At 44.3% G+C, this 22,174-nt stretch overlaps 1 protein-coding gene across 2 annotated transcripts in view; it reads right to left on the bottom strand.

Annotated features, from left to right (window-relative positions):
• LRPPRC (leucine rich pentatricopeptide repeat containing) overlaps positions 1 to 22,174 on the bottom strand; it is a 576,320-nt gene that overhangs the window by 354,676 nt on the left and 199,470 nt on the right. For both annotated transcript variants that reach the window (XM_069233999.1, XM_069233998.1), the window contains exon 15: positions 6,268 to 6,295. In XM_069233999.1, coding sequence (XP_069090100.1) covers positions 6,268 to 6,295 — 28 coding nt within the window. The remainder of the gene's footprint in view (positions 1 to 6,267; positions 6,296 to 22,174) is intronic.

A 22,174-nucleotide genomic window follows, 5' to 3' on the forward strand; every position in this document is an offset into this window, starting at 1 on the left:
GATAGCAAAGGGTGAGACAAAAATGTGGAGCTGGGGAGGAGAAGCACCTGCACTCCTTTTAACAAATATCACAAGGTGCATTTATGTATTTGGTCAAAACAGGCAGGCCTTCCGGCTGCCCTTCCAACCCTTGTCCACCACACATCTTCAAGAACATTCTTTTATCTACTTCTGCTGCCACACCCGTAAGAAGAATCATCAATAACTCTTTTTTAACTGCAGGAACCTTTCCTAAAGACCTGAAAAAGGCATAGATACCTCGGGATTTAAAGAAAACAAACTTAGACTCGCATGACCCCAACAACTACAGACCAATTTCAAAATGGACCTTTCCTGGGCAAACTGATAGAAAGAGCAGCATTTGCTCAGGTGTCACAATTGATTGAAGACAACTCCATACTTTCAGACTACCAAACTGCATTACGACCCAGGAAGACGCACTAAATCAGCACTCATAGCAATCTGGGATGATCTTAAAAACACAGTCGACCGCAGTGAAGTTCCTGCACTACTTCTCTTGGAACTCTCAGCTACCTTTGATACTGTTGAGCATGACACCTTAATTCAAAGATTCCACAAAGCTGGCATAGAAGGGACTACTCTCAAATGGATTGCACACTACTCTCAAAACAGAACTAATATTATCTATTCTCCCCCTTCCTGTCCAAACCCTATCTCACAAAAGCAGGGGCCCCCAAAGATCAATTATCTCACCTATGCTTTTCAACAGCTACATGATGTCATTACCAGAACTGATAAATGATTTTCAACTCATGCTAAAACTATGCAGATGACACAAAAATACTACTTAAATTGGACTGCCCCAAAAACGTTGAAAACTCACAAATCTTCAATTGCCTCACATGTGGAGACTGGAAAAATTATGACCCACTGTGCACATGGCCCGATGATCTGGGACCACCTCCTCAAGTATCCAAGGAAATAAAAAAACATTGGCATTGCCATGGACTCCAAGTTAACAATGAATGCCCAAGTGGACAAATTAGCGCAATCAAGCTTTATCACCTTGAAGACTCTGTGGTGGAGGAAGATGCGTTGCAGAGTTTCCACACAAGGTGCAGGCTACTAGAGCTCTCTTCTACTATTTTAACTGGATCATGCCAATGGCCTCCACCATGGAACATCCATATATATTATGAAAAAAACTACAATGTATTCATAACTCAACTGCCATGCTACTATTACACGTAAAGCCACAAGTTCACATCTCCCCTGCCTTGAGAGCACTACACTGGCTACCGGTTGGCAGAAGATCCACCTTCAAGCTGCTTTATATCATCTACAAAGCTATTCATGGAACAGGACCTCTTTTCATCAGAAACAAAATAGCCAAATAAATTCAACAAATAAACCCCTGCTCAAGATTGGCACCCTGCCTTAAAACACCATCATACAAGAAAAAGACAATAGATGAGGTACATCCTTCTCTGTTCAAGTAGTCAAACTATGGAATTCATTACCCCCCCAAATATAGATCCACGGATAACTATCTTGTCTTCAGAAGACTACTCAAGAGTTGGCTCTTTTCTTCATAATCACCCCATCCAAACAGAAATGGACTGCACATGCCTGTGTTGATAGATATTTATAATTTGATTATGTGTATATTCTACATATGTACAGTTCTTTAAGAAATATGTATATTTACTATTTCATAATACATTATACACACTCTCTAAGCCTGTTTAACAAATGTATATTTACTCACTGTTAAATAGATGTATGTATGTATATGTGTACATGCATGTGTGTATAAATATATTTATGTATATACATATATATGTGTACATTAGTCTATGCTTAACATGTTCATAGGTCATTATGTAGCTTCTAGATAAGCTGTTATATTAGATACTTATGAATTCCTGCTTTTTTTATATCACATGACCAAATGTCATCTTAACTATTTAACAGCAAGAATTTCTCTATTGAAAAATTGAGGAATGATAAACAATGTTAGACAAGTAAACTTATTAACATCAAATATTACAAATCTTGAAAGTCGGTTTATACAATACAACTTTACTTCTCATATTATCATTATAATACCCATTATTATATTCCTTGCACATATATTCAATTACTATGTGTTTACCTATCTATTTATTACTCTAGTACTATTGCACTAAAGAAAAAAGAAATAAAAACACATAAAATTAAATAAAATAAATTTAAAAAATAATAATTTATAAATACCATTTACTCCCTCATAAGCTTTACTCTGTCTCTCCAACACCCTATGTCTCTACCAATCTATCCTCTATCCCCACTCTGACACATCCCAAACCCATTCTACTACTCCGATCTCCAAAATAACCCTGCCCAAGCTCCTCCCTGCTCTACCGCTGCTTGCTCACTCCACACCTCAGTTTACTACTATGATCTCCCAAACAAACCTACTAAATTCTCCCTCACTTATCGCACCTGACTCATTTAAAACCCCTTCTGCTACAATGATCTCCCTAACTCCTTTCCACGGACTCCTCCCGCCTCCATCTCTCCTTTACTCATCCCAAGCATCATCCTATTACTATAAACCCCCAATTAACATTTCTGGACACTTCCCTCCTCTATCCCTCCATTACTCTAGTCAATCCAACTCACAAACTCACATATCCTCTGCTCAAATTAACTAATAGTGCACTCATATTTCCCTATACTAATCCACCACTAATTCCTCTTGGGTTCCGGAGTAGGAGCTACTTGCCGAAAAGCGCTTAAACGCCTCATTTGGGATAGTAAGTGCTATATAAATACAATTACAAAAAAAACACCAGGCAAGAGGCACACGGAGGACAGTGCATTATAGAAGGGGGTGTGATAGAAACTCACAGACGAGAGATAGTAACAATGAGCACTAAAGGGGGAAGAAAAGCACACCAGGGAGAAAGAAAACATGTGCACTCTTGTGCTGTGTTTAAGATGAAAGAAAAAAGTAGTTTCTTAAAAGTGAGCAGCAGAATGCTCCAGGGAAGAGGGGTTGGGGAACAGACAAAATAAAAAGTAATCAAATAAGAATGGTAGTAAAGTCAACTGATTGCAAGCGCCTCTACATTCTTGGTAATCCCACAGTATGTCTTTCGCAACCACCCAGCTGAACTGTCTGGTAGGTTCCACTTAAAAATGCAGTATTTTCAAATCAAGGCTGGCTCATCCGCAGTGGCGGGGGAGCGTGCCCCACCGGCCAAGAGCCAGAAGCTGAAAAATAAAATGATAGTTGACTACTGTTTTATTTTAAATCTGCTGGCTCAGCCAGTAGACCGGCTAGGTCACGGGAGGTGGGAGGAGAGATTTGCCTAACTGTGCATGAGTGTTTGGCCGGCTGTCTCAGGCTTAGGTTTCTCCTCTCCGGCTGTGTACAAGGAAGGAACTCAACAGACCCTAGGGCTGTGTCTGAGCGGCAGTCCGAGACACTCAGATGAATCCTGACGCTACTTTCATGCTATGTTTAGCATGAAAGCAGTGCATGGATTGCTGGGGAGCCTGTTCTGGTGTCCCAGTGAATGCTGGGACACCAACGATCAGGAGGAGAGGAGCCATGCGACAAGAAGCGGCTGGATAGGTAACTTTTTTTTTTTTTTTTGATGGTCCTCCCCCTGCCCTCCTTCGAACTTTGTGGCGGCCGCCATTGCTTCAAATATATACACAGAAAGATGGAAAATAACAGATTCTCCCACTTTCTAAAGACAGAGGCATTAGTTATGCTCTAAAGACAAAGGTGTCAGTTTCCTCACCACATTAACCTCATTCTGGGACAAGGCTTCAAAGGCTATAGATAACAACACTTCAGACCACCCACTGTAGATCAATTTGTTACAGCCAGAACCAGTGCACATGATTCCGGTTACACCTGACTAAATGGCCTCTTTCTTCTTAGATGCCACTAAATTCACATGAAACTAAATGTCAGATAAAAATTACAATTTAAATCCAGAATACATTAATAGGTGACAAGCCTCACATAGAAGGTACAATGTGCTGCTCTCATCCTTTGAAAGTGTATTAGATACCTATGACAAGAAGGCCACCTTCAGTCTACCAACCAGGAAGTGGAGTAGACCCTATTGAGGCCTCCCACCGACTGCACCCAGCACAATGGTGTCTACTGCGAACGGCTATTCTCTTCCTGGATTCATTCACTATGCAGGCCATCTATGTAAGCGCCACTGCTACACTCCAATTTATAACTATACTCACTGCTTGCAACTTTCATCTTGCTTCTTCGCCTACTCCTCTTATGTATAGTTACAAATATTTAGAGACCTATAATATTAATTGTTTCACAATGTTTTCTAAGCAAACATTTAAAAATACATAGCTCTATCTTAGCAGTATTGAGTTATTTCTACCTATGATCTCAGTTTCCCTCTCAGTCCTCGTCTTTCATAGACCTCAGTGTAAAAGTATGGCGCTTTATTGTGAATGACCATATCACTGAATATGTATGCCTTCCTGATGATGTTGCTAAACTGCTTCTTTAGCTTCAAAACATAAGGCATTCTCCAAATTCACCCAAACAGGTTCATCTAATAATACACAAATGTGTCCAAAATACTGCAATAATGTGACAAGTGTTGTATGGCATCCAATATGAAACACCTCAAATCACAGAAGAATCGTACACTTGATATTTTAGCTTCTTAAAAGCAAACGTAAGTTACATATTACAAAGAAAAGCTTCACAGCTACGTAAAGTCTATTCATAGGTTACAGACCTCAAATGTGATTTGCCATATTGGGATTAGGTACAGGGATTGAAGAGCAGTATTTTATTCCTTTTATTTTTAACAAAACATGCCTGGTCTGTTAACCATCCACAAAAAAACGAGTAACACCCACGTCCTCGAACTTGGTGTAATGTGAATTAGATGTGTATGCTTAGGAGGAGAGGCATGCTCAAAGGTGCAGCCACTGCCTCACTTTCAAAGCCTACTGAGGCCCAGCTCCACACGCAGATGGTCTTACATTTTCGTACAGATAAGTTAACATCAAGTTTATCCTTTATGCAATGATACAAATTAACTAAAACAACAGATCACTGTTGCAAGGACATACAAGTCAGTGGCTGTGGAAATACAAAATAAGGGCTGCTCCTCAAAATGCTTAAATGGAAAGACGGGCCTTACCATTCCCTTATCTACACGTATACAACTGCAGTGGTGTAATTAGCGGGGCCCTTAGAAAAGTACATTACTCTGGTGAGAAGCTAGCAAGCTGGTGTTGCAATAATTTCAACCACGTTTTTATGTAATTTCCCCCAATTACTTTCTCGCTTTCTAACTCTTTTGAGCCCCTCTGTCCACACAAATGTGACCGTGCAGGGCCAGCATTAGGGCGGTGCGACCGGTGCGGCCGCACCCGGCACGGACTTTGGTGAAGGGCGCAGTGTTGTAAATTAACTTGCGCTTTAAAAGCAGGTGAACTTCACTGAGCGTGCAGCAGCTGTCGGGCAACAATAAAAATGTCAAGATAACTCGTGATTAATGTCCCTACTGGTGAAAGATCAAATTTTGCCTAGGGGCGGTTCTGACTCATCATAAAATAGCGCGGAGAGTTAATGTGCCTGCTGCAAAGAACGTGTACCATGCAGAGCACTTAACTGAGTGTGAGTGAACAGGAGCAGAGCTACAAAAAATGAGATGAATGTCTGACAGAGGCTATGGAGAAATGAGGGGCACTGCTGGAGAGTGGCAGAGGGGGGATTCATGGAGAAAGAAGTCAATGTGTGTGGGGGGGGGGGGGGGAGGGACAAAATAGACTGTCGCACCGGGCGCCACTAGCGTTAACGCCGGCGCTGAGACCGTGAATGACAGAGCAGAGACAGCATGCACGTATGTTTGATTTTCCAAGAGTGTGCCCCTTAAATACGAATAAGTGATTCTTCATCTCCCACCATCACATTCTAAAGAAAAATACTAGAACGAGAAAAATCTTTTGAAAATTTACTTCCACAATAAAAATTGCAAATTATGTCTAGCACAACAGTTGAAAAAAAGCTTAGACCCAAACATTTTAGAAAGATTATAGCTCTGTTATTAAATTAAATGCGATCTAAAGGATACCTAAGGACATAGAGTATTAATATGACCTATGCGTAGGTAACAACATTGTTATCAGGGATCTACAGGTAGCAGAGCTCTAGAATTTTAAAATTCTACAATAAAGCTTTAAAATGTCTTGCGAACTACTACATTTATAGACCTAATATATATTCTTGAAAAATTGGTGACATTGATCCCATCTTACCTTGGACATATGTTCTACGTTGTTGGACCTGAGGGTGGCAGCAAAGGATAATGAATTAGTACAAAACTAACGCTGGACACAGACGAACACGCGTGCAAATCTATCTATCTGCGCTATTGACACACTATCTCTGCCACACAGAGTACAATGTAACATATTATAAAGTCACATTAAAATGACAGAAAATAAAATGCCAATATTTGTCAATGAAACGAACTATGACCATTACTTTCAATAGGGCACACATTATTTCCAAAACAAGTGACGTTTTGACATTGAACGTGGACTTTAATGAAAACTAAGCTCGTAGGTCAATTACGCGATATTGTGTAAACCGAGGCTATCGATTTATCAGATCCTATAGACGGGGGGCAGGGGAGTGAGGTTGGTGGGCTGGAAATGGGTCCATGGTGAAAAAAGGTACCAAGGCTACAAAGTCGTCAGTACATGATTAACGTAATAGACATTAATTGAGATGGAGGTGATGATACTTTTAATTGGACCAATCCATGCAACATAGCAACATACATATTATGTCAAAGCTTACAAACGGGACCAGTTATATCACTTAAGACTTCTAAATCTCACAAACAAAGTCCCCTGCATGAGACTATATTTTTAGCTACCACCCAGCTAGCGGAATATTGCCTTTTCTCCATATATTGTGTTTTCACTTATTTGTATTTAAGATCACTTCCTTGAGAAATTGACCTTTAATCACAAATATGACGGATATATCCCTCCAGGCTGTGGACAGCTGCCTAAACCTATTCTCATTCTCCGGTTGTTGCTTTAATCAGAAACGTAGCTCGAGATCAAAAACATGCCCCTAGCCCGGCTACCAATTCGGGCCTTTTGGAGATGTCAGTATCGGGTACAAACAGGCCTTTGTAATACATCGGACAGACAAACGGGGGAAAAGAGAAGGCTCAGTCTTGCTATGAAGTACGGCCCAGCTAATCTAGGGCATAAAAGTAAAGGCACGCTTCTATTGCGCACTGTGGGCTTCCCAGTGGTAGCTTGGCACAAGCAGGCACGGTTCCTTTCCAAGTTAACTCAAGAGGACTAGTTTGCCGTTTCTGGAGAAAACACTATGCGCTCTAATGACAAAGGTGTCCGTTTCCTCACCACATTGGTCTCCTCCGTGGACTGACCTATAAAGCCTTTTGATAACAGGGCCGCCATCAACACTAAAATACTTAAATTGTGGCCTTTATTTCCACTTCATGCTTTATTTGGGCTACATAAAATATCTTCGCAAAACAGACTATTTTGATTCTCTACAAAAACTAATTTCTGTTCACAGGTGTGTATCGTGTGTGCCTAACTTGAGACATGATAAAAGAGAGAGTGTTGGAAACAAACACTTGGCTTTCACATTTAGCATGTTTTAAAAATAAACAGCCGTGTTCTATTAATCTTATTCATGTGGATCTAAATTATTTTATCAATGTTGACCACACAATATGTGCCAATAATTAAAAATCTATGCCTCTGTCATATAGATGTACGTGATTTTAAAACCACAGCTTGCCCATGACCCTTATTGAATCAATTCCTATACTAAATGTATGGCTAGAGGGGTTGCTATTGTGTCCTTACATACTTTTCTATAGCCATTTTCGTTACGCAGACCCAGTCCCCTTTTATGGAACACAACCTCTGTTAGCATGACTTAGGTGTGTGTTACCCTTTTAAATATGCAAGTATGTACAACTTGCACGATTTAAATCAGAATTTTGTGTTGCTAGAACTTGTTGCTACAAAGCACATATACACTTCACTGACTAAGTATGGAAAAAAAGAGTTGGTTTGACATTTCAACAGTGAGGTCCGCTACAATGTGACAAATATTAATCCCGGCTCCCCTGATATACCTCTGTAAAAAAAAAAAACTGTTGTCCAGAGATTTTCATTTTTAATTTGTGTTTTTGGATCAATAGGGGAGTAATTTAGCTTGGGTAGACATTGCTGATCTGGCCTGATTTTTTTCTGAACAACATTTTTAAAAACGGTGGATGTGCTGGAGGGGTGATGTAATACTTCAGAAACCATGAGACTTATATACTTCATTTTGGTGTCAAAACATAGGTTTTGGGGATCAAGTAGTCTTATAGAGACAGAAAAAAACTCGTCAGAGCTATCCTTCCGCAATTTTCCAAAATGACGGCTATAATGGAGGATGAGGAGACATATATAGAAATGAAACAAATAATGGTTTTAATCCCCTGGGTGCCCTGGACGTAATGGTGGCGTCCTCTGCTGCAGCGCTGCTGTGCCGAGGACGTAACCATTACGTACTGCACCCAGCCCACGCTAACATTCCCCCGTGGGCCTCCCACCACCCCCCTCAGGGCAGGGATGGCAGGGGAAGCGCTTTCCCTGCCAATCCACCCCCCCCCCCAACCACCCCATGACGTCGGAGGACTTCAGCGCATGATCGCGCACTGACCTCATCAGAGGTCACCCCCATCGCACTGAAGCATGGCTTCCAGGGCGACCCGAGGAGAAACAGATTTGTTTCTCCTCGGATGGGGGAAGGGGGCAGGTCAGAGAGGCATCGGAGGTAAGGAAAGGCTTTTCCTTTCCTCCGAGGTTTCTTTGAGCATTTCTGCAGCACGATCGTATAGCGATCGTGCTGCAGGAATGCCCACTAGACACCAGGGAGTTTATTGTTTTTTTGTTGTAAATAAACAAGAGGAGCAGCACCTTGGACAGGGGTCCCTCCCCAATGGGGGCGAATTATTTTAAGGCCATTTCTGCCCCCCTTGGGGGCAAATCTGCCTATTTTAATTAGATCGATCTGCCACCAAGAGGGGCAGAAAACACTAAACGCCAGGGATAAAAAAATGTTTTGTGTTCTACATGGGGCGAAGCGGCCCCCTGGGTAAGGGTCACTCCCCTGGGGGCCAAATATATTTTAGGCCATTTCTGCCCCCGTGGGTCAGAAACCATTAGACACCAGGGATTTATTTTAAATTTGATTTATTTCATAAGGAGAACAATCCCTTAGGCAATGGTCGCTCCATGGGGGACGGGGCATATTTTATTAGGCCATTTCTGACCCCCTTGGGGGCAGATCGGCCTACTTTTATTAGGCCAATCTGCCCCAAAGGGGGGCAGAAACCACTAGTCACCAGGGACTTTCTCATTATATTACATAGGGGGGAGCGACCCCTTAGGCAAGGGTCAGAAACCACTTAGGCACCAGGGGTTGCTGTGTGTCAGGGTTTTGTGGGGGGGGGGGGGGGATGGGGCCTTGGGCAAGGGTCGCTCCCCATGGGGGTTGGTTGGCCCATTTTTATTAGGCCCTTCTGGCCCCAAGGGGCCCCACTAGACACCAGGGAAGAGATATAGATATCTATATATCTATATAGATGTATAGATATATATATCTATATCTATATATATCTATATATATATATATATATATATTTTTTTTTAAAAGAGGGTGGGGGTATGGCCAAACCTCCATCCCAAATTAAAGGGGACAAAGTCGTTCTGCCAACCATTGGGCAGATGCGGCAATTACTCCCCATCCACTCCCGGGGGGGGGTCAGAAAGCCTACTAGATGCCAGGGAATAAAAAAAAAAAAAAGCCCTACTGAAGGGGGTAACAGTCTGAGTCCACACGCAAACTACAGGATCTTATCCAAATGGCAAGCAAGAGGACATCTGATTATTTTTGGGTTTTGATTTTAAATTTGGGCCAAGGGAGCATGGCTAGCTCTCAAAATTGTTCCATTTGGATCGGTGAGCAGCTGCACTTTTTGGACTTCGGGACTCTGCCACCTAGAAAAATCTACCAGACCTACACACATCTGAAAACTAAACATCTGGGTAAGTCTAAGGTGGTGTGCTTCACATGCACCCCATGCCATTTTCTTACCCACAATGCCCTGCAAACCTCCAACTTTGCTTTAAATCCTGCATTTTACCTACATTTTTGTGATGGAGCCTTCTGGAATCTTCAGGAATCCACAAAATTCCTACAACCCAGCATAGCAGCAGCTATACTGATAGAAATTCCGCCCCACTTCCCAGCCTAAAATCATTCTTTCCCCCAAAGTGTCCTTTTGGCCCGCTTTGGTTTCCTCTCAATTTCGACATGTTTTTGTCCCTTCCCTGTCACAGGCACTTGGCCCACCTACTCAAATGAGAGTTCATTTTTATCGGGCGACTAAGGGGAACGTTGGGTGGTTGGAAATGTGTGCCGGTGCAGTGATCCCACACAGAAATGTGAGGCAAATGTGATTTATTTTGTTAAATTTGAGGTTTGCTGACGACTCTGGGTGAGAAAACACTGGGGGATCCACGCAAGTCGCACCTTCCTGGACTCCCTCAGGTGTCTAGTTTTCAGAAATGTCTGGGTTTGGTAGGTTTCCCTAGATGTCTGCTGAGCCCAGGACCAAAAAGGCAGGTCCCCCCCCCCCCCATTGCAAAAACAAGTAGTTTTGTAATAAATAGATAATTTCAATGCGTCCATGTTGTGTGTTCTGGGGCATTTCCCGTCGCGGGCACTAGGCCTACCCACACAAGTAAGGTACAATTTTTATCGGTAGTCTTGGGGAAATGCTGAGTGGAAGGAAATTTGTGGCTCCTCGCAGATTCCAAAACTTTCTATCACAGAAATGTGAGGAACAAGTGTTTTTTTTTTTGTTGCCAAATTTTGAGGTCTGCAAAGGATTCTGGGTTACAGAACCTAGTGAGACTGCCATAAGTTAGCCCACCAGGGGTACCCCCAGGTGTCTAGTTTTAAAAAATGCACAGGTTTCATAGGTTTTCTTAGCTAGAGGCCAAAATCCACAGCTAGGTACTTTTAAAAAAACACGTCAGTTTTCAATGTAAAAATTTGATGTGTCCATGTTAAGTTTTGGGGTGTTTCCTGTCATGGGCACTAGGGCTACTCACACCACAAGTGAGGTACCATTGTTATCGGGAGACTTTGGGGAACACAGAATAGAAGAACAAGAGTTATTGTCCCTTGTCTTTCTCTACATATTTTCCTTCCAAATGTAAGACATTGTGTAAAAAAAAAAAAGTCTATTTGAGAAATGCCCTGTAATTCACATGCTAGTATGGGGGCCCCAGAATTCAGAGATGTGCAAATAACCACTGCTTCTCAACACCTTATCTTGTGCTCATTTTGAAAATACAAAGGTTTCCTTGATACCTATTTTTCACTCTATTTTTAAACAAATAAATTTCTGTATGCCCGGTATACAATGAAAACCCACTAAGGTGCAGCTCATTTATTGGCTTTGGGTACCTAGGATTCTTGATGAACCTACAAGCCCTATATATCCCACAACCAGAAGAATCCAGCAGACGTAACGGTATATAGCTTTGAAAAATCTGCCATAGCTGGAAAACGTTATAGAAGAAAACGTGGACAGAAATGGCTCTTTTTTCACTTCAATATCAATATTGTTTTTATTTTAGCTGTTACTTTCTATAGGAAAACCTGGAATAATCTACACAAGTGACCCCTTGCTGAATTCAGAATGTTGTCTACTTTCCCCAAAATGTTTAGCTGTCTGGGTTCCAGCAGTGGTTTCACACTCATTTCTGTCACTAACTGGAGGGAGGCTAAAAGCACAAAAAAATAGTAAAAATACGGTATATCCCAGTAAAATGCCAAAATTGTTTTGAAAAATTCGTTTTTCTGATTCAAGTCTGTCTGTTCCTGAAAGCTGGGCAGATGGTGATTTTAGCACCGCAAAGCCTTTGCTGATGCCATTTTCAGGAGAAAAAAAAAACATGCTTTCTTCTGCAGCACGTTTGTCCCATTTTTGTGGAAAACACAACGTTTTAGCTGTATTTTGGCTAATTTCTTGGTCTTCTCCGGGGGAACCTACAAACTCCGGGTACCTTTAGAATCCCTAGGATGTTGGGGGAAAAAATAAGGGACACAAATTTGGCGTGGATAGCTTATGTGGACAAAAAGTTATGAGGGACTAAGCGCGAACTACCCCAAATAGCCAAAAATAGGCTTGGCACCTCTGGGGGAAAAGGACTGGCAGTGAAGTGGTTAATCATTTTAAATATACACCAATGTTTATGATCTGAATTTGAATAAAAATGTTTATCACCCCTGTTTTAAACACAGTTTCATGGTTCACTTCATTTGTTTCAGCAATCGCTTGTGGTACATTTGCAGAATGTTGAACATTTGAGAAGAGCATATCGACAGAGAACAGGGACATCTTTTCGTAGCACATGTCTTGAAAGTACATGTTCCTGTAAGTTCTGTAGGTAGAGGCTTGAAAAATTCACAGGTTTTATTACCCCATCAATATCTTCCCAACCAAATCCACACAGATCTTTCTCTACATATGCATGATCCAAAACAGTTACACATCTTGTGATCAAGTACAACACACTTTTAATGTGTCCATGCACAGTAAATGGCGCAAGTGGAAGGTCACTTAGCAAGACTGATCTCTTGAAATCACTGTACCGAAGATCGTCAAATGTGTGACAGAAGTCATTTTCCACACAGGCACAAGGTATGTTTCTAAGTTTTTACAGTCACATTCTTCTTTAAAAACTTCACAGGTTCAGCAGTTTAAGCTCCAAGCTTTGTTTCAATTTTGCTCAGTGTCATCACCCGTAGGAATATGTGACTTGATAAGAGCACTGGTCACCTCTGGGTCAAGCTCTTGAACAGAATATGAAGTGGGAATAAGTGCCTTTTCTCACCTGTTCTATAATTCTAACAATCCTTGACTTATGAACATTGCAACAAATCTAAGTAGCACAATAATAACTAACATCTGTGTCATTTGGCAGTACAATGACTTGATTGGAACCATTTCGAGCAATCTTCATAACATGTGGCACAACATGAAGGTTAGTTTCCTCCAATTCGTTAAGTTCTTGAACAATATGGCCCGTACATTTTTAATATCTCTGGAGGCTCCAACTCCTCATTAACAATCATTCCACTTGCACTAATTGAAAATTCAGTATTCACTGAAGCATCAGCAATGTTTTGGCAAGTTAACGACTCCAAGTTCATCTTGTTGGATGTTGATGACCAGGATATATCAAGTTGCACACGTATAGATGTCAAATTATTGATGCAGGCAAGGTAAATTGTCCCAATTGTAGACATTCGCCTGATTCTCTTACATTCTTTGACAGACAGTTCAAGATAACAGTCAGAGACAATGTACAGTTATTGCAAGGTGCACACTGACTTTGATATCTGTAGAAGAATCTCAATGACCTCTCTGAAGTTTTGCATGGATGGAATATTGACCACTTGCAGTTGTGACATATACTCAAAAACAACAGCAGTTTTAAATGAGGACACCTTTTCAAATTGAAATTCTTCAGGTGAAAGGTTTTTTTGAGCTCTTATGCTTCACTGGTTTGGTTGCAGCATCTCCATCAAATAATGCATTGGTTAGAAGAAGATCATGCGACAATGTCCTTGATAAATTCACCCATTTCTTTTGCTACATCCATCTCTCTATGTACTTGCAAAATATGTTTTATATAACCTGTTTTGTAGTGGCTGGTTGGACAAAACTCATACTATGGCAAAGCGTGGACGTTTACCTTTAGGGTTTATGTCAAACAGCCTTTTCTCTTTCAATACAAATCTCTCCTGCTTCAGTTCTGGAGGTAGTTTCTATCCATGTTCCAGAACATGTAATAGACTGGTCTTTATATCATTATCTACATATTTTGTGGTCACAAAGTTGCGTAGTCGCACAGGCTCAGTCATTTTAAAGGAGTTTCCTTGTTGCTGTATGAAATGAAGAAGGCTGTCAACATGTTTATTAAACGATCCCCTCTCTTTCCCACAAGTTCAAGGGGAGGAACAGTTTCACAATGGTCCATCAATTTTGAATTTGTCATCTCTCCGAAAACATTGCAAATAGAAAAGCATTCTTGGTAAACTAGCTGTCATTGAGCAAAACATTCACTTTTACAAGTCTGACCAACAATTCCAATGGAGCTTTTCTGTCATATCTGGATCGTATGTAGGAGATGAGCTGGACATGGGGGTGGTCACTCCCGTCCTTGGTGAGAAACTACACAAGTGTGGGAACCAGGGATTTCTGAACTGGTGCAAACCAGATTATGCAAGAATGCCACCAAATGTGCCCTCCAAAGCAGTCTGGTGGTGCTCAGAGGCCACCACACCCCAGCACAGAGACACCTATTTCAAAGGAAGAGGTGGTCACACCTCACCCTTTCAGGAAATCCTCTGTTTTGCCTTCCCCCTGCTTGAGTTATGATTATCAGCAGAAGGGCAGAACACTGTTTGGGGTCGGGAGCAGCATGGGCTGGCAGCCAGACCCCCCATAAGGCAGCACAGGAAGAACTGAGGGGTCCTTTAAGGAACACCCAGATTATATGCGATCATGCAACTAGCACTGGAATCAGTATAGTTGCATGAGTCCAACATTTTTTATACCAAACATGTCTAGGCTTGGAGAAGTCATTATGTAGTTTGACCACTCTTGTTGACCAGTGTCCACTACATACCTTAAGATGGCTTCCCCACACTTACAAAGCCCAAGGGACTGGAGTCTGTGGTTTGTAGGGGTACCCTGCTCATGCAGGGGTGCCCTCAAACTTAGGGACATTCACCCTGCCCTTGGGCTGTAGGGCCTACCAGAGTGTAAAGTTGCAGTGTCCACATGCAGTGACCATTATAGAAGGCAAGCATTATATCTGAAGTGAAAGGTGCTCAATGGCAGGCCTGCAGACAGTTTGCATGGGCTACCATTGGTGGCATAATACATGCTGCAGCCCATGGGAGACCCCTGAGGTACCAATGCCTTGGGTGTAGGAAACTGATCACTTGGTGCAGTACCCCCGCCAATCCCCACTTTCTGTCTGACATTTGATGCTAACTTGACTAAGTTTGTGCTGGGATCCTGCTACCCAGGTCCCTGAATCTCTGTTATTTCCCCCAAAACTGTAACACTATTTCTACAACTGGCACACAGACTTGTAAAAGGTAGCAGTGGTACCAAGGGCCCTGTGGCCAGGGTGGGTCCCTAAGGGCTGAAGCATGTATTCTGCCACCCTAAGTGACCCCTCATCAAACACATGCACACTGCTATTGCAGCTTATGTGTGCTAGTTTGGGGGGGGGGGGGGGGGGGGGGGGGTAAAGTCGACATGGCATTCTTCTCTGGGTGCCATGCCTACAAACTGCAAAGGCTCAGGCCTCCTGTTACTGTGCCCCAGGGCACTCCAGCTAGTGGAGATGCCTGTCCTCCGGGCCAGCCCCCATTTTTGGCAGCAGGTCTGGTAGGAAAATTAGGAGAAACCAGGAGGAGTGACCATTTCAGCTGGGACTACCCCTAGGGTGTCCAGAGCTGAAATGACCCAGTCCTTGCATAATCATCCATCTTGCTTTGGAGGAGAGTGACCATTAGGGATAGGAATGTGCCCCCCCCCCCCTCCTCAAAGGGAGAGACCACAGGAAGGGTGTAGCCACCCTCAGGGACAGTAGCCATTGGCTACTGCCCTCTGATGCCTGTAACACCCTAAATCTAGCTCACCTGAATCTTGCTCACCAGAATCCTGGTGACCTGAAGAAGAAAGGAGGACTGAAGAGCCGACCCCAGCAGTGAAGACTCCAGACGACAACTGACTTGGCCCCAGCCCTACTGGCCTGTCTGCAGCTTCAAGACTCCTGCTACAAAAAGGCAACACATCCTGTAGGACCAGCAACCTCTACAAACCCCCAGAGGACTGCCTGACGAGCAGAGGACCAAGAACTCTAGAGGACAGAGGCCCTGTCACAAGAAACAGCCAAGGAGGACTCCAGAACCGACCCTGATCCGCATGCCCCGCCCACTCTGGACCCAATGCCCACAGCCCGTGTCCAGTTGGCCCACTGGTCCAGAGGAGGTCCCAGGCGATTCTGACCTCAAGTCCACCCTGGTTTGACCCCCCTCCTGGTCAACACGATGACGCCTGCAGCCTAAATCCAGAGGACCCTCTCCCTGACCGAGACCGGATCAGACAAAGATTCCAGACGCCTAAAGGTACCCCTGCATTAGCAGCCCTTTAGCCTTGGGGAACCTGACCAATGGTCAGCAATGTCCAGCGGGTGCCTCTCCGCCTTGTCCAGTCTTTGGTTTTTCGCAACTGACCCCCTGGACTCACTCTGCAGCATCTTTGTGATCACTGTGGTTCTACCATTGAAAAGCATTGGGTGCCCAATGCTGTGCTTGCACCCTGCACCCAGCCACCCATGTCACTGAGCGTGTGTTTGGTGCTGACCTGTGCCCCCCCCCCCCCTGTGCTCATGTAAACCCCCCCACGCCTGTGCCCTGAAACCAGGGGTATTCACCTACAACCTACTTTATTCCGAGTGCCCCCATTCCTCATAGGATTCCATTAAAAACCCGACCTCAACTTTGACCTCTGCACCTGCCGACCTGTGTCACTGGTGGTGCACCTTTGGGGTCAACTCAAACTTTGACCTGTGGACATCCTAATCCCTGAAGACTTGGATTGTAAATCGAGTACTTAACTGTGCTAACATTTTTCCTCCCCTAGCACTGTATTGGTTCCTATGGGAAATTGCACTGTCTACTTTTGTAATTGAAAAGTATTACTTACTTGTAAACTGTTTTACCTGCAAAAGCCAAACAAAGTGCATTTGACATATAAGCATAATACAAACTTACAATTGTACTTACCTGCCACAAAGATCCTTTTGGTTCTAGAAATAAAGTAACAAAATACATTTTTGCTATATAAAAACATTGGGCTGGAGTTAGTCATTGAGAGTGAGCCAATGCTTTGCACTACCCTCTGATAAGCCTAACTGCTCAACCACACTACCACAAAAAAGAGCATTAGTATTATCTACTTTAGGCTCGGTTAAGGCTCTGGGTAACCCCGGAATTCTGTGCACACTATACCTCATTTTGGTTTAGTGTATACAGAGTCAGCTCCTCCACTGGGTACCAAAGTACCATATACTAGGGACTTATATGGGTGCCCCAATATGACAATTGTGGGTGAAAAAGATTATCAGCAACCAACTTTAGAGGAGAGCGCACTGCAACTGGTGTCCTGATTAGTAGGATCCCAGTACACTACAGTCTAAACACACCAACATCAGGGCAAAAGTGGGGGTAACTAAGTCAGAAAGGTGCTACTTTACTACAACGGACGGGTCTTTTGGGCTTGTGGCTCCCCCTTCCCCTCAGTCTGCTTTGTGCTGCATTCGTGGCTACAGAAGGGGCAAATCCGTTCCCATTCAGCCACTGCGCCGTGCATGCTGTACAGCCTTTGCATGGCTGGGGACGTGAAATCCATGACTCTTGTGGATCTGGGAGCCAGCAGTCTTACCAGTCTTCTGTGCCCTCTATGCAGTTGCCTCCAAAGCTTCCTAGTCTAACGATTCCCCACCTGCGACCAGTTGGAGGCAGAGTTCGCCATCAACTGCTCTGCTGACAGGGGTGTCAGACAGGTGGGTTTTGCAAGTGGTTCAAAGGGGCTACTCCCTCCCCTTCAAGACTATCTTTCCATCCATGCCACCATCCTAGGATCGGATGACGTAGGATCACTTGGCACTTCTCTGTGAGGAGGTTACATCTCTCTTGGCGGCCAAGGGCGCCATAGAGAGGTTCCCTGTACCAGAAGTAGGTCATGGTTGTTATTCCCGCTACTTTCAGGTGTCCAAAAAAGGACAAGGGCCTCCGCCCTATCCTAGACTTCTGGTCCCGCAATCTCTTCCTCAAGAAGGAGAAGTTCAAAATGCTAACTCTGGCTCAGGTTCTATCTGCTGTGTACCCAGAAGACTGGATGGTAGAGTAGGACTTGCAGGATGCTTACTTCTAAATTCCTGTCCTGCTTGCCCACTGACATTATTTGTGGTTCAAGGTAGACCAGGTTCAGTTAAGCATGCTTCCCCCTTGGCCTTTCAAGCGCTCCTCGGGTGTTCACCAAGAAGATGGTTGCAGTTGCAGCTGCAGCTCATTTGCCCAGATCAAGGGTCTCACTCTTCCCCTATCTCGATGACTGGCTGTTGAAGGCAGGATCGCCCAGGCTGTCGTCTCCCACCTCCAGACTACAGTGGGCCTCCTGCATTCACTGGGGTTCACTACAGACGTGCAGAAGTCACACCTGACTCACTATCAGCTGCTCCCTTTCATCAAAGGTGCACTGGACACAGTGCAGCTTCGGGCTTATCCTCTAGAGTGGGAAGTCCAGGATATTCAGGCTATGATACTAATGTTTCAGCCTCTTTTCTGGGCTTTAGTGAGAATGGCTGAGTCTGCTGGGCCTCATGGTCTCCTGCATCCTGCGGGTGACATGCCAGATGGCAAATTTGGGCTCTGCAGTGGACATGAAGTTCCAGTGGGCGCAGCATCAGAGAAATCTCTCTGACACGGTCCAGATCTCAGATGGAACTGCTTCAGATCTGCAGTGGAGTCTAACTTACTGCAACTGGATCAGAGGTAGATCCCTCTCCCTTCTCCAACCAGACCTGACAGTGACAGATGCGTCACTCCTAGGATGGGACAGGCACCTGGGATAGGCGGAGACAAGAGGCATCTGGTCTCCGGCAGAGTACATACTCATATCAGAGCTCCGGGCAATCAGACTAGCATTGAGAGCATTTCTTCCCTCACTCAAAGGGAAGGTAGTGCAGCTGTTCACAGACACCACCATGTGGTAATACAACAAACAGAGCGGGGTGAGGCCGTGGACCCTTCGTCAAGAGGCTCTGCATCTCTGGACATGGTTGGATCCGCAGGGAATATCCCTCGGGGTTCAACATCTGGCAGGCTCTCTGAACTTCAGAACAGACGAGCTCAGCCGACAATGCCTAGTCGATCACGAATGGCGTCTTCATCCGGAGGTGGAGCAAGGTCTCTTTCAGCAGTGAGTAGAGCCTCGGTTAGACCTGTTCGCCTCCACAGAGAACGCACAATGTCAGCATTATTGCATGTTGGAATTTCCAAGGTGACACTAGCTTGGCAATGTTTTTCGTCTTGAGTGGAGTTAAGGCCTCCTGTATGTCTTTCCGTGCAGAGATCTCAAGACAATTGAGAACAACTGGGCCCAAGTAATCCTTGCAGCTCCAGACTGGACACGAAGAGTATGGTATCCTGAGCTACAGAGCATGGCCATCGATCCTCCAATCAGACTGCCCCTTTGTGAGGATCTTCTGTTGGAGTAGAAGGGGAGGGTTCTTCACCCGAACCAACCATGTCAAGTCTCAACCTTCCTGCGTGGAGATTGAGCGGCGGAAGTTGACAGCTTTAGACCTTCCATCTGAAGGCTGTAGCATTATCTTGGCAGCTTGGCATCCCTCCACAAAAATTAAATTTGCCTGTCAATGGAAGAAATTTGTGGCATGGTGCACAGACAAGTCTGTTGACCCCATCTCTGCAACTCTGTGATGTTCTATTGTTTATACTTCCACTGGCATTCGCAAGGGTTATTTGTCTGCAATCTCTGCTTTTTTACGGCTGCCTGATTTTATTTAAACTCCCTTTTGTAAATAGGCTCCTTAAAGGACTTACTTATTTTTCTCCTTCCCCATTCATTATACCCTTATGGGACTTTAATTTAGTTCTGACATTACTGATGTGTGCTCCGTTCAAGTCTCTCCACAATTGTCCTCTAAGGTTTCTCACTTTCAAAACAGGCTTTCTTGTGGCCATTGCATCCGTCCGCAGGGTGAGTGAGCTGCAGGCACTGTCACCTAAGCCACCCTACCTTTCCATCTATCCTGACAAAGTGGTGCTTCACAGACGGTTCTTCTTTCTCCCGAAAGTGGTTACGGCCTTCCATGTATGCTAATCTATCACCTTGCCTACTTTTTACGCACCACCTGCATCCTACTAAGGAAGAGAGACTCCACCACCTGCACCCAAAAAGAGTGTTGGCATTCTACCTTGAGCATACCAAAGGGTTCCAGGTGAATGATCTACTTTTGGTTGGTTATGTGGGTGCAAAAAAAAAAGTCAGGCAGTGCAGAAGAGAACCATCGCCAGATGGGTCGTTATCTGCAGTAAAATGTGCTACTCATTGACTAAGAAGCAAGCCCCTGAGGGCTTGCGTGCTCATTCTACCAGAGCTGAAGCCACAACCACTCCGTTTGCAAGAAGAGATCCAGTCTTGGACATCTGTCAGGTGGCAACATGGGCATCCCTGCACACAATTACCAAACACTACTGCTTGGACAGTCAGGTCCGTAGGGGCAGGCCTTTTGTCCGTTCGGTCCTGCAGGACTTTCTCATATGATCTTGATTCGCAGACCCACCTCCAGGGACGGTATTGCTTGAGTATCTATTCTAAGGTAAAGAATCTGCAACTAGATGTTACTTCCCTTTGGTAAGGCCTTACCTAGTACAGAAAATATCTAGGTGCAGATTCTTTACCGTCTCACCCATCCTTACTGCTCTGTGAACTGATTTCTAGGGAAGGCGACTTCCCTTTCAGGGCCCTAGTTTTGACACACCAGTGGTCAGTGTTCTTCATGGCTTTGCGCTTCTGGCGTGGAAAGTCATGAAAAGTAACTGACATCAGCGTGCCAGGGTGGCCATATATGGGATCCGCAACATCATATCAGGCACAGACAACAGACGTGGATCCAATTGATGGTACCTAACGGCACACATGGGTACTGCTTGAGAAAAACCTCCGGATCCAGACTGACACCAGGGGAACATTTTAAGGTAAAGAATCAGCAACTAGATATTGTCTCTGCCAGATGAACAAGTTACTTACCTTCGGTAACAAATTACCTGGTAGAGATTATCTAGCTGCAGATTCCTTACCATAGAATTCTCTGGCGTCCACTTCGAATCTGGAATTTTTCTGCTGAGCAGTACCCAGCGCGTGCCGTCGGGTGGTGTCACTCGGATCCGCATTTATCGTCCGGCTCCGTTTGGCGTCATCAGCGTCGTTGGCGCCATCTGTGCAATCAAGGTCTTCTATATAGGCACCCCCCCGGCGCGCCTACGTCAGTTCTTTTCCACAACTTCCCACGCCAGAAGCGCAGTCATGGCAGAACCAACAAGTATCTAGTTTTACATTTGATTGTTTGAGGAAAAATATATGCCCTTGAAAAAGGGAAAAAAATATGAAGATATGATGCATATATCCGCAGAGCGGGGAGGCCTGGGTGGGTGCAAGGAATCTGCAGCTAGATATTGTCTCTACCAGATAATTTGTTACCGAAGGTAAGTAACTTGTTCATCTGATAGAGACTTCTAGCTGCAGATTCCTTACCTTAGAATAGATACCCAAGCTATAACTCCTGGTGGTGGGTTGCGGGGATATACATTACACCAGGAAGTCCTGTAGGACCGAGCGGGCAAAATGCCCCTCTTTTCTCACTTGGCTATCCAGGCAGTAGTGCCTTGTAAATGTGTGCAAGGAAGCCCACGTTGTCGCTTGGCAGATATCAAGTACTGGCACGCCTTGAGCCAACGCAGTGGTAGCATCTTTCCCTCTGCTAGAGTGAGCTCTCAAGCCCTCTGGAGGCTACTTCTTAGCCAAAGCGTATCAAACCTTTATCAGAGAACGACCCAGTGTGAAATGGATCGTTTCTGTACTGCCCGACCCTTCTTTTCACCAAAGTACCGCACAGAGTTGGTCGCTCACCCGGAACTCTTTTTTGCAGTTAAGGTAGAACGATAACGTTCTTTTTGGGTCCAGCCGATGAAGACGCCCCTCTTCCTTAGAGGGATGCGGTGGTGCAAAAACGGTAGGCAGGGTGATATTTTAACCCAGATGGAAAGGGGTCACCACCGTGGGGAGAAGAGAGGTACGCATTCCAAGGACTACTTTATCAGGATATATTGTGAGATACGGCTGTTTCGATGACAAAGCCTGCATCTCACTCACTCTCCTGGCAGATGTGATCGCCACTAAGAAGGCTTTTTTGATAGTGAGCAGCTGGA

Source organism: Pleurodeles waltl, chromosome 5 (assembly GCF_031143425.1).
Source record: "Pleurodeles waltl isolate 20211129_DDA chromosome 5, aPleWal1.hap1.20221129, whole genome shotgun sequence".
Classification (NCBI taxonomy): Eukaryota; Metazoa; Chordata; class Amphibia; order Caudata; family Salamandridae; genus Pleurodeles; species Pleurodeles waltl.